Genomic DNA, 13,564 nt, shown 5'->3' with positions numbered 1-13,564 from the left:
GCTCTTAGTGGCGTGACAAATTAGTAACATGGGAAGTACATGTCACCTTTACCTTGCTGAGTTTCACAAATGGCCTTGATCGATATGATTCTCTTCTCATTCCCAGCACTTCTTTCTTTTCATACACTCTGCTCCTTCAGAGGAGTCTCTGCTGGCTCTGATTTGGCATGGATGAAGAGGAGAATCAAAGAGAAATCCCATCTCAGGCATGCATAAATGATTGCGCTCTCAAGCAGTCACCATACATTTTTCTGTGGTAGAGCAGTTTTCCTGTGCCAACCAGCAGATTCCTGTTTGAGTTGATGCAGCAAGACTGCTTGAGTTGTGGCATACAAAGTCTCCACTGTATACGATAATGCCACATTCAGGATGACAGTGGTCTGAGCCTTAGGGCACTAAATGCTTCTTGAAATATATTCAATTGCAGTTAAACTGAGTTTTGCCTAAAGTCTAGGGGAAAGTTGCTGATGCTTTCAAAGATGTTTAAACATTTTAATATTGTCTTGATGCATCAGCCTGAACTAAAGCACCCCTAGGTATAAGACAATGAAGTTCTGTAATTAAAGACTGGTATTTCCAAGATCTTTATGGTATCTCCCTCCTTGAACTTCTTAATGAAATATGCTTATATAACTAAATGAATTCTGCTGAAACTTTGTTCTTGCAGCAATATTAGCCAATTCATTGTTCATGATAAGGAGAAAAAAAGAATATATTATTTCCAGATTTCAGACATCATATAAATTGTTTATTGCAAATAGCATAACACATGATTAATTATTTTTGTAATATCTTGTTGCATTAATAAACAGACAGATATAATTCAGTGGTTTCAAGCAACAAGTATTTAGTACTTCTCACACTTCTGTGAATTAACTACATGGTTCTTCTGCTATTTTTAACCTGGCTCACTATTGAAGCCACATATAGCAAGGGTTGGCTGAGGTTGGGCATTGCTGAGAGAGCTTGTTTCCTCCCCGAGCAGAGTTTCATCTTCAACAAACCAGAACAGGCCTTTTCTCAGAATGGCCAGCTCAGAGTTCTCAAAGCAAAAGCAAGAGCTGATGGGCCTCTGGAGAGTTCAGCCACAAATAACATAGTTGTTGCCTCTGCTACATTGTGGGTGTCAGAGCTAGGCTGGCTTCAGGAATTAGAAAATAGCATCTAACTCTTGACAGTCTGAGTAGTAATCTCTCATTCCAAAGGCCTACATGGAGGGAGATAAGGGGAATTTTTGCTGTTCTTTTGCATTTTGAAACAGTGCACTGACATCATGGAAGTTTCAAAACTCACACTGAACTGTTTTTTGGTCTTATTGTTGTTGATGTATGAATAGTGCCCCATTTTTTAGCTATTTGCTCTGCTCTTAATATGACAACCACATAGTCGTATAATAATTTATTTTTAACAGTAGACATAATTAAAATAATGCTTCTGTTTCTTTGCCCATGAAGACAAAGCAAGATACCACAACCAAGTATCTTAGCAGAAAATTTCAAGTGGAATGATGAACCGTTTAGATGATTCATATAGGATGTAAACAGAATTCTACAGTTCTCTTTAGAACAAGTAATAGTTCCTCTGCCCTTGAAGTTTGGGAATCCCAGATACATACTGAATAGATTTTCTTGGACAAACTTTTAAGAGAGAGGTGTTCAGGGGGTCTGCTGTACATGATTTTGTAGTCAGCATGACTTTCTAATAGGTAGCAACTGTGGGATCTATTAGCATAAATGCAGTAGTGCTACTAGACAAGCAAAATAGAATAGCAGATCTACTGACACATATGTAGACACTGGATATGTGAAGCAACTACAACTCACGAATTGCTCAACACCTGGAATGAATCCAAGGACTTCTCCAGGAGCTCCAGTATACGTTGCAATGAACGAAGGATCAGAAATGTTTTGTAAATTTCACATCTGCATCCAACAACTTTCATTATTCTATCAAAAAACATATGAGGCAGGCTACTTTGTGGGAAAAAAGAGGGGGAGATTTATTTACCTCACAGCTTTGGAGGCTGGAAGTCAAAGCATAATGCAAATCCATTTGTAGAAGTGCATTTTGGCTACATCACATCCTGGCAGGAAGCACAGTGAAAGCTCATCTACCCATACTTGTGTCTTGTCAGTGTGGTCTCTCTGCTTTTCCCGAGGAAGCCACCAGAATCAATCAAGGGGCTTCATGCTAGTGACATAGCCCAACCTAATCACTCCTCAGAGGTCCATCAGTGAATCACCATTATCAGAGTGTTTCCATTCTCATCTCACCACCAAGTCTCATGTGGACTTTGGAATTTGATTTGGGAGGGATATCACACTGAGACCAAAGCAAGGAACTTGAGGCTCTAATCATTCATATCTAAAGTCACCACTTATGTGTGGTGGAAATCAGTGTGAGATTGCACAGTGCTAGATCTTCAGATCTGTTTTTGAAACTTCACTCTGCTTCAAGGGAAGTGCTTAGTAGTGCTGCCAACATCTCCAAAGTGAGGGCTGAGTAACTCAAAGTTCCATATCTCCTCTTTATTTTGATTGGGGTCCAGATGATTCTGTGACAATGAGTAAGTACATTCTTGAGGACCTTCAACCACTTTGTCCAACCTCAGTGAAATTTCAAACCTAGACATTTTTCTGTTTTCCAGAAAGTAATAGCACAACAGAGGGTCACAAACTGCTTGTCTGAATCATGATTCTCACTCCAGCCATAATGTGTTACATGCTCACTTCCATAACCTTCCCAAATCCCCCAAGAGTAAAAGGCAAGAATCTCCCAGTCACTTAGTCAAAAATATCCAAGTCCAACTCAATGTGAATTTGTAGGTTTTCTTTAGAATAGTAAAACATTGGTAAATAATTGGTAAATAATTTTGATTAATCAACCTTTGGTTAATAATTTCTTCTCAGTTGCAATTTGTAAGGAAACTAATATGGTAATACTCATGTAGCACTTCATCTTTTGACTGACAGACAATATGTTTATTTAGACCAGTAAAAGTAAAGCCAACGTAGAAATAATTGAAAAATAATTTCCAGTTGTTTTTCATTTTTCTTTTCTTATTGTTCTTTATATTAATGTTTAATTTTTACATTTTAGTTGAGTGATAAAAAGGAGACTGACAGGTAGGGATTGTCTGTCTGATGTTTCTGACCCCACCATGTTCATAGCTGAGATATCCAGAAACAAGGAGCCAGAAATTCAATCCATGTCTCCAACTGGTGGCGCAGACGGAAGTAGTCTAGCCATTGCCTGCTGCCACCAACTATATACATTCGAAGAACGGTGGAATTCAGAGTAAAGCCAGAGGTCATATTCAGGCATACCAACTGATTTCCTAACCAGTAGGCCAAATGCCTCCCATTTACTTTTCCTGTTTGTGTTTTTATATAATCAAATTTTACCAGAATTTAAGTGTTCACCTAGAAAAATAAAGTCTGAATACATCAAAAAATTGAGACGTATAACAAGAAAGAGAAATTCTAAGAAAAAAAAAAAGGAAAGGCATTAGTTTATATTTTCTTTACAAAACAGAAGATAATTCGACAACTTATGCTGTGTAGGATTTTTTCCAAATAATGTTAGAGACATAGTGGTATTGATTTTGGGAACAAAGTGGATAAATTATTTGAAAATCTGAGAAGTCAAGGCAGTGACTAATATTGTCCTTTTACCTCCCATGCCTGGAGATTAAGTATAAATTTATAAACCAATCAGTAAAAAATGCACGTGGAATTACATAAAATGATTTTCAAAATTCAGTGAAAAGGTTTTAAAACTGAATGTCACATGTTCATACCTTCCCTGGGTAATTGGAGAGACCCATTTATCTTCAATTCCAAGTCAAGTCTCAGGAGTGGAGTAAGAGGAGTGTAAGATTCCAGCAGGGTGCACACGCAGCACGCCTTCCATCTGTGCTGGGATGGAGCTAAGTTTCAACAAGCCCACTGTGCTCTCTTCTAATGAAGCCGCTAATGGTTTCTTAGGAAAACTACTGGAAACATTCAAAGCTTCTGAAAATCTGGACTTGTTATTTCTGATGATTCCAGGCAGTAGCTGTCACGTCGTGGGGGTCACTGAAACAACATCCACTAACATATTACCTCTACACAAATCATCAGCTTGAGTCACAAAACCAAAAAAAAAATATTCTTAGGGAGAGATCCAGATTTCTAAAATGTATGTATTTTTTCCACTTTTGGAAATGTGTTGTTTCAGGAAGGCTGTATCACTGTTTCTAGTGAGTGATAAGATCATGGCATGCATTTTCTGTATTAATTTTTTTTTTGCTCTGGAGATTGTAGATTTTTCTTATAGCTGTACATAGCAGTAATTAATCTGCAAAAGATTTATATATTTATTTATTTTTATTGGAAAGTCAGATAAACAGAGGAGGAGAGACAAAGAGGAAGAACTTCCGTCTGGTGATTCACTCCCCAAGTGACCACAATGGTCGGAGCTGAGCCAATCCGAAGCTAGGAGCCAGGAACTTCTTCTAGGTCTCCCACGCTGGTGCAGGGTCCCCAGGGTCCCCAGACTTTGGGCCATAGTGGACTGCTTTCCCAGGCCACAAGCAGGCAGCTGGATGGGAAGCAGGGCTGCTGGGATTAGAACCAGCACCTCATATGGAATCCTGGCGCATACAGGCGAAGACTTTTAGCTGCTAGGCCACTGTGCTGGGCCAGCTATTTTATTTTAAGAAGGAGCAATTTATGTAATGGAGACATCTAAGATGAAAGTCAAATCACTAATCTTTGGCCTCCCGTATGTTAGACTCCTCACTACTTCCATTCTCTTTGCAACTTAGTTAAGGTAATGAGTAAAAGGAATGATATACAAGAATGTGTTTCATGTGTTATACATTGTTTGCTCTAGTACTTAAATCTATGTGCATTTGAGAGGAAGCTAACTTTGTCTAATAAAAGGCTAATTCTTTAAAATGGCAGAATGAATTATATTAAATATCATAACAAGATAGGAATGGAAACTCTAGGACAGGTGTTTGGTCCAGCTAGTATGATGCTCCTGTGCTGTATCTGAGTGCTTGGCTACTTCAGCCTCCTACCCAAGCAGCTGGCTTCCTTCCACACACATCATAGATCTGGATTGCATTTCCAGCACCTGCTTTGGCCCTGGTGAGGGCAATTGTGGACCTTTGAGAATGAATCAGCTGACATGAGGGCTCTGTATATACTGCTCTACCACTCTTCATCTTAAGTTAGAAAAAGAACTTTACAAGTAATGTTCAGGAAGAACACTTATGATGAACACCATATCTACTGTCAGACTGTTCGGAGTCTGATGCGACATAAACATGAAGCGAAAAGCCTCTGAAGAACAGGCCTTATTGTAAGACACGAGTATAGAGAACACAGCTCCATATAAAACATTTAGACTGTGTTGTTTCCACAACAGTAACTGACAACATTGTGATTAGCTGTTTTCTACTTTCACTGTAGTCAAAATAAAGCTATACTAGACTAAAGCACAAAATAATGTTCCTAAGTCTTATGAAAAACCCTTCAAAGAAAGGCCAGGAGATTACTGATGGTGGGAGACCTCTGCTTCTGCAATCTTACATAAAGAGAGGGAATTGGCATTTGCTGCAACAGGCAAAATGCTTCTTGGGTCCTTCCCATCACATACTTGAGTGCCAGATTGAAACCTCAGCTCCCCGCTGGTTCCAACTACTTGATAATACACAGTTTGAGAGGCATCAGGTTGTGGCTGATACAGTTGGGTACCTGCCATTTGGGTAGCAAGCACTGGCTTCGGCTCTCAGCTTTTACTAAACTAAGTCATGATCCTTCTGGGCTTTTGGAGAGTGAACTGCTACAGTTGACATCTCTCTGTCTCTATTTATCTGTCTCTGTCTCTCTACCATTTAAATAAATGAAATAATAAATGAGTGAAATTTAGAATCATAAAAACACAAACATTTTAAAAGTGCGTATTTCACAAGAACTATATTTGATAATTCTCTGAGAGCTTCTAAAAACCATTTTGTGTTTCAAAAAATTTGTAATGTATGCTTGCTCAATTAAAGTAATAAAGCATATGAACACACACACAAACTATTCTGCTCACGGCTTACCTTAATAAATCATATCATAATACAAATTGCATTTGTTAACCATCAGTGTTTCTTTTGAAGATTCATTTTAGTCATCAAAATGGGAAGATTTGATTGCTCATGATGAATCTCTTACAGCCTTGCTTGATTATTTTCTAAATTTGATAACAAACACTACATCTGTCTCAGCCAATTAGGCTTGTCCGCTTCCACTGTGGTCCCCAATCAAGAGTTTGACTTTGGAAATGAAAGGAGCTCCTTATTAAAAGCCATGCTTCCTGGATGGAGATGTGGCAGCCGCATGTGGATGACAAGTTGCCTTTCGTTAAAAGCAGTAAGGGGAGAGCAGTTTTATCAGTAAACACTCCAGATTACGGAGACTGGCTAAAAACACTGAGGAGTGTCTCATTTACCGTTAAGTTACTGCGAATGAATGTAATTTCTGATGAGCAAGCTATGGGTAATTCAGATACGTACATGTTAAACATCAATTGGGAGGTGTTTGAACACTAACATATTTTTAAGGCACTTTTTAAGTTGTTCTCATAGAGAAAACAAAATGCAGTGAATTTCAAAGTGGGCAGAAAACTGAACCATTGAAAAACAGCCACCTACCTGGTTAAGCTATGTCTGAGTGACCCAAGGCATTGCGTGAGACATAAATAAACTTAAATGACTGGAGGCAACTCTGGGTCATTTCTGCAAGGAACGACAATCAGATTTATAAAGGGTTTTGCTATTTTGTAAATAAATTTTTGATTACTGTAGATACCCTATGTACTATGATAGGAAGATACAAGTTTGAATTTGTTAAAATGATGAAGGAATAAAGAAAGTTTTAGAGTAAAAAGACCTAATCTTAGAGTTTTCATTTTTAAAGGCTTTGTTGTTACTGTTGTTCAAAGCATTTAGGTCAGCTTCAAAGAGAACAAAATACCTTTAGATAGGAAATATTTCTAAAGAACTTATAGCCTTCTCATTTAACTCAACTGGAATGCAAAAATCATAACATTTGCCGAAAGTTTTATTTTTTCAGTCACTTTAAAATGCATACTTGGAAGACATAGGGAATTTAGCAGAATGAAACTAACAGTAAGGCATTTCTCCCAATTTTTAATGAGATTAAGAGGATGTGCCCATTTAAAATAACAGCATCTGTACCTACAATAAATAATCACCTTTGCAGTGTGCCCTCAGGAAAGGGTAACGAAATTCTGGATTGCCTGGGAAGAACTCTGACATTTCCTTGTGTACTCTCAGCACATGGCAAAAATATCTGTGGCCACTGTGGTTCAAGAATCGATGGGCTGACAAATGTCAATATTTCAGTTATCCATCACTGAAGGGGAAAGCGACGTGCATTATTGGATATCATTGATTTAGGAGGTTTAGCAGAATAAAACTCCTGAAATATCCTTTTCAAATGTTAAACCATGTAAGATAATGTGCACAAAGGCAGAGGATATAAATATATTAGGGATAATTTTGTTATTCCTTCATTCCCAAACTGTATCTACCCAAGATTATGCATATTGAAATCTCACTGCTTCGTCTGTGGTTATATTTGCAGAGGTTAAAAATGCTCTTTATTTCCAAGTATTTTAAAGAAATGATTAGTTCTCATTAAAAGGTGATGTTGGAATATATAATATTGTTATGTGATTTGATAGAATTTGTAGTATAATTACACCATGTTTGTTGCCTGGAAGTAAAGTAAATTATAAATTAGATGAAACCCTATAGGTTGTTATCATTAATCTGTTGAGATAGAGCAGGTTTTACTGTCTTATTCATGATTTGCATGCAAATACACAGTCTATAAAAATTTGATATTGCAATAATAACTATTTTTTGAAAGGCTGACGCAAAAATAATTTATTGATACATGTAAATAATTCTTAGCTACTATCTTTAATTTGATCCTTAAGAATGCCCTACCTGTTACTTAGCTTTTTAGAATGAAACTTTTTCCCACACCATTGGGCAACATTAATTAGAAATACGTGCTATTTTATCAAAGTTTAAAAACTTGGCTACACATATCCAGTATAGTACAGGTAATATTTTCATACACCAAATGCATTAGCAACTGTATTTCTATATCAACACTCATGAGACTATTCTGTAGCGCCTTTTAGGCCATTTGACACAGTTGGGGAGGAAGTGAGAGCTGGAGAGGGGCAGGCAGGTGGATGGGGATACCACTGACACACTCAAACCTGTGACCTACATGTCCTTTGCAGTTTTACTTTTTGCCGCACAATGTGATGTCAATTTAGCTTGTGCTTCTGAGCCACCCTGATGTCTTTGAAATGTATTCAAAATGTATTTTAAATATAAGGTTTTGCATATTTGCATGCCATGAATAATGTATAAGCAAGAAGGAATTCAATTGGAAACTGCGTACCATTTCTGGAATAATTTATAGATACAGAAAATTATCTAGTTCGGTTTAATAACTCTTGCGGATATGAATAAAGCTTATACTCATCCAAATATACATATGCATACTTGCAGCCTCTACTTAAGACTCTCCTGGAATGGCATAACCCTTCCAGAAACGAAAGCTCATCATGCTGTCCATCGTTTCTACGTAGATGTTTTTGCAAAACCTTATCTTTAATACATATGAACCAAAACCCATTCTATCGGATGATGACCTGCAGGCTATTGAGAATGGTAGCAGATTTTTGCACATTTTTTTCCTTAGTTTCCTCTCATCAGGAATGTCTGTTGGAGCATGCCTAAATTTAACACACTTCTCCTTCTTGGATTTCAGATTCAAGGCCTCTTCCAGATGTAGCCATGACTGGGAAGTGCACTCGTGAATGTGACGAGTACGGCCACTCAGACTCCTGCTGGATGCCTGTCCGCACGTCCCCGGAGAGGAAGAAGAGCCAGCCCAAACTCTCCACTTTCATGCCTGTTGATGAACGAGGAAGCCAGGAGAAGCTGGCCAATGGCGAGGCTGCTGTCATGGGCGACCGCAACAGAAACCTCCTGAACAAAAAGTTGACCTCATCCTATGAGACCTTCAGTGCAGCTAGTTTCAGCAAAAATGAGGAAGCCAATCCTGAGGATATTCCCCTGACAAAAACAGGGGAATATAAGCCATCTCCTGTCAACACTCTCACTAGAAGAGAAGTTTACCTGTAGGCTGTCAAGGAGCAAGAGCAAAGTTCTTTTCATGTATGAGAAGGAGAATATGGGGCAAAAAAAAACAAAAAAATAAATTAAAAAAACCTTACAAAGTAGAGTAACTAAGAGGGGGCTACCAAAGAGACGAAGCTTTGCCTGCCACTTCTGCCTCCAGATCAGGCATTTAATGATACTGTTAGCCTGATGCTAATGTACAATGTAGAAACCATCCCGGTATTTGCATGTCTGCCCCCTTCACTGAACCCCAATACCCACTCTCTTTTCCCCACACCCTTCCAAGAAAAAAAAAAAAGGACAGTTGCAAGTTTCTTTCATGGTAACAAGCCTGATGAGCAGAACACAACACACTCTCATGGTTCCTAAGCTGAAGCATGACTATAGTGTCTTTGATTTTGTTTGAGTGTCATCCGGCCGGCTTAAAAACCAGGGCAGGAAAATATATTTCAAACATATTATCATCAGAATATGATTTCCCATCATTCAAGGCAACCCTTTGAAAAATGACAGAGTCCCTTTAAAAGTATGCCCTTGTCAGAGGGGACTTTATTAAAAAAGCAAATCATTTTCAGAAGATCACAGCTTTAATAGTCTAACAAAGACTGAAAGCGAAACATACTCACAGGGAGATGGCAATCCCAAAATGGAATACATTGTTATTTTCAGGTCAAGAGCATCAATTTCAATTACATACATTCACGGAATATTGTTAGAATATACACAATCTTGATTACATATATCAGTTATACTAATTACGACTTTTAAAAATTACATTCTTTTTTTCAGAACAGGACCATTATTATCAACTAACTTGAACCATTGTGTCATTAAGAGGCCAAAGATCACACGGCAGATCAGGGAAATCATGAAGTTGATTTGGTCTTGATGTGGAAATCTATTAAACAAAGGCTACTGAACCATACACACACAGAAAGTCAAATACTGGTTTGTTTTATATTGTCTCTATGCTCAGAGAACATGCTTCTCCTTTTAAGATGCATTTATTTGAGGTCTCAGAAAAGAAATATTCAATAAGACATATTTTTGCTACTGAAATAGGCATTTGGTTGATGTTCAGGTTTAGTTTCAGACAAAATGATCAGGGAAGGTTCTACTTTTTTAAAGCAGTATTTATGGGTATTCAGGTAGGAACAGAAAGCTGAATCGCTACACACTCTTATTAGCTGATTTCACCGTTACCATTTTAAAATCTGGACAATGAATGCTGATCTTAATATCCACATTTCAAATTGCAATTACATTTTTCACTTGCTTAGTGCACACTTCCATGCAACACAAGTGCATTAATTTTAAAATGTGTGCAATATAGAACTATTTTGATACAGAATTGAAACAATGCCACATCTTAGTCGACACTGTCACTGTTGTGATTTGAGCATTATTTAACATATAGGTCTTCAATAAATCCAGACTGAGCATGAAAGAAATTAATTCTGGGCAGTGAACTTTCTCACAGAATATACATCTCAGAGTTGGAAGACATTGTTTGCTTATTTGTTTGTTTGTTTTCAGTGCAATAAGTAGAAACTGAATATGCAGAAATAGAGCCGCATGCTCTACAGAAGATGATTAATACAGCTGAAAATGGAGCTGGGACATTCAGATGAAAGTGACAATCCATGGACAGAGTAGGGGATAACAGGCTAAGAGAACTGATGTTGTAGTCCCTGAATGATTGTGAACTGGTTATGGCATGGCCTCGATGGCTCTCTAGCAAACTGTAGAAACAATGTAGCGTTGGGTAGTTTCATGCGTTACAAAATTTCTTAGACTATAAGGTAAAGCAGCCTGGACTGTGGGTTGACAACTCACTGTTCATCATCAAAATACTTATCTTTGACAACCACTTCTGTCTTTAGTGGGGTACTCTTTTGGGGTTATTTCTTTACGCTCTTTCTTAAATCGAATTTTCATTTTGATGTTAGTTCATGTATAATAAGTAGAGTGAAAACAGATATGTAACTGAAACAAGAACATTGGACTAAAATATCAATAATTGAACATGTTTATGTTTGATTATTATTTACACTATGAAAAGATGAAATTTAGTGCTTTGTTAGGAAACTACGTTGAAGCAGTTCTGCCTTGTATAATCTGTAAGTACCTAATAAGACAAAACACTTCTAAAGATACTTATGAAATGTATACATATTTTTCTTGCACGTTACAAAGGAAATAATTGCATAACACAGATATTCAGCACATTTTTAATGCTTTTTTCTTTCTTTTCTGAAACACTTAAAAGCACTAGATAGCTCATTCCATTCTGTCTTAAAATCCTTCTGTTGTCTATGAAGCTAATACGGGTCATATTGGACCTTTGGATTAATGGATCCATGTTCCCCAATGACATTTGCACCATATTCAAGACAGCAACGCCACTCTCATTTAACTCGTGGACCTCTCTTTAGAACTAAAGTGGGTGTGACAGAATAAAATTCAGTGTACTGTAAGTATTTGCAGTAATTCTAGTAGAATTAGCTATCATAACATGTTTATTATATAATGAGCTGGCATGACACAGAAATATATTTTGTGTTTGTATGACTTTTATTTTGAATAGGTTGAATCTGGTGCCACTCCATATAAAGAGTGCTTTTGAAAAAAAAATCAGTAAAAAATAAAAAAAAACAAAAAAAATAAATGAGTGAATGCAAAACAAGCAACTGTGCCTTTTATACCTGTTGTTAATGGTAAAAAAAAAATGTTGATGGGTTTGGATAAAGAGGGGAGATGGGTTATTCCCAACTTTTTTGATCCTGTATATTTATCCATGTTTATTTTCTGAAAATAATAAATAATATATTACAAATTTGCCTTCAGATAAACTCAGATAATGGACCAGTCTTAACTATTGCTCATTCACAAAAGAAATAAAACATTAATATGGGCTGCTTAAAGCCGACTAAAAGTTGAAAGTTTTTGTTTTAGGAATAACACTGAGAGATACTATCGGGGTAAAATCAATCCATTTTTCAAGGTAAAATATTGATTTGAATCTTGTCTTTATTAGTTTTTGTTTCATTTCTTTCAGTTGCTGTGTCATTATTTTTACGTTATATATACCATACTTATTTTCTGTACACAAAATCACAAGTGAACTGCATGCATTATACATTAAGACACATTTGTAAATTAAGGGATAACTATATAAATTTGTGTGTATTAAAACATCTATAGCTTCAGTCTAAAAATCTGCTGCTCATTCTGAAGTTCCAAATCTCATTTCTGTATGGTTTCCGACTGGCCTGCTGCCTGAGTTCCAGAAAACAAGAGAGGCATTATCTTCATGGGAGCAAGAACTGAGATAGAACTAAGGATGTCTGCCCGAAAGGCTACCCTGGGAAGCTGTGTTAAAGGGAGAGAAAAATCAAAGACACAGACACAACAAACTGCCAAGAATCCAACAGCCATCGTGTCTGACGGACCGTCAGATTCACGAGGAATCTGAGAGCTAAATCATTTTAGGCATACCGCACAAGTGATAAGTAAACAAAGCATCTTGAATTAAAAAAAAGTGATCATGAATATAGAACATCTATTGTGAGGTTGACACAGGCAGAGTTATAGAGGACGTATGGAGGAAGGCATCGTGTTTTTTTTTTTTTCAGCTACCAGGGTTTTCTTTCAGGGGACATTTGCTCCATTCTAAAGCACTTGCATTCAGTGTGGTACGATCTGTTTGTAATGTTAATCATAGACTATTGTTCTGCTACTTGGATGTTGATAGTGAAGCAGAGAACAATTTATCATCGTTTATTATGAGTCACTATGCACGCAACTATGCTAAACATGGCGAAATGTATTAAACACTCGTCCAACTATTTATGAAATACTTTACATAATTTAATTTGCTTTTGTACAGTTTTATGTAAATAAATTGCTTGTCATTTTGTCTCTGCAAATTAAACTATAACATGGTCAAATGGTTTCACACTTGTAAGCGTACTTCTCTGTTGACAGGTAATTCAGTTTTGATTGGACCAGAGGTGAATGGATGCGTGTAGTAGCTTGATTTTAGATGGTTTATTGTTGGATAAATTACGATGCAGAAAGGAAGATAATGTGGCAGTAATTGCTAATTTGGGGAGGGGTACGATGCACAACTGTCACATTACTTTGTCTTTAAAGTGGACTGGAACTTGTATTCTTCAATTTAATTAAAATGATTCCTCAGTTATTAGCTAGCTTTCAGATCTCAAAGACCTATCATCATTACAATGAAGAATGGCTTTTTTCTTTTCGGGGGAAACTACAGAAATTTCATATGTAGGTTAAAATAAATTGTAGATCTATTTGTATCTCAATATTGAA

At 36.9% G+C, this 13,564-nt stretch overlaps 1 protein-coding gene across 6 annotated transcripts in view; it reads left to right on the top strand.

Annotated features, from left to right (window-relative positions):
• The window catches only part of PCDH7 (protocadherin 7), a 386,862-nt gene extending 373,673 nt beyond the window's left edge, over window positions 1–13,189 (top strand). For 4 of the 6 annotated variants that reach the window (XM_058670230.1, XM_012931426.2, XM_058670229.1 and 1 more), the window contains one exon: window positions 8,853–13,189. In XM_058670230.1, coding sequence (XP_058526213.1) covers window positions 8,853–9,229 — 377 coding nt within the window. In that variant the 3' untranslated portion in view covers window positions 9,230–13,189. The remainder of the gene's footprint in view (window positions 1–8,852) is intronic. The other 2 variants (XM_058670228.1, XM_012931429.2) reach the window with 2 other exon arrangements.
• The last annotated feature ends 375 nt before the right edge of the window (window positions 13,190–13,564 follow it).

This window comes from Ochotona princeps, chromosome 11 (genome assembly GCF_030435755.1).
Source record: "Ochotona princeps isolate mOchPri1 chromosome 11, mOchPri1.hap1, whole genome shotgun sequence".
Taxonomy (NCBI): domain Eukaryota; kingdom Metazoa; phylum Chordata; class Mammalia; order Lagomorpha; family Ochotonidae; genus Ochotona; species Ochotona princeps.
The sequence above is the reverse complement of the archived record's forward strand: the minus strand, read 5'-3'. Positions and strand labels throughout refer to the sequence as shown.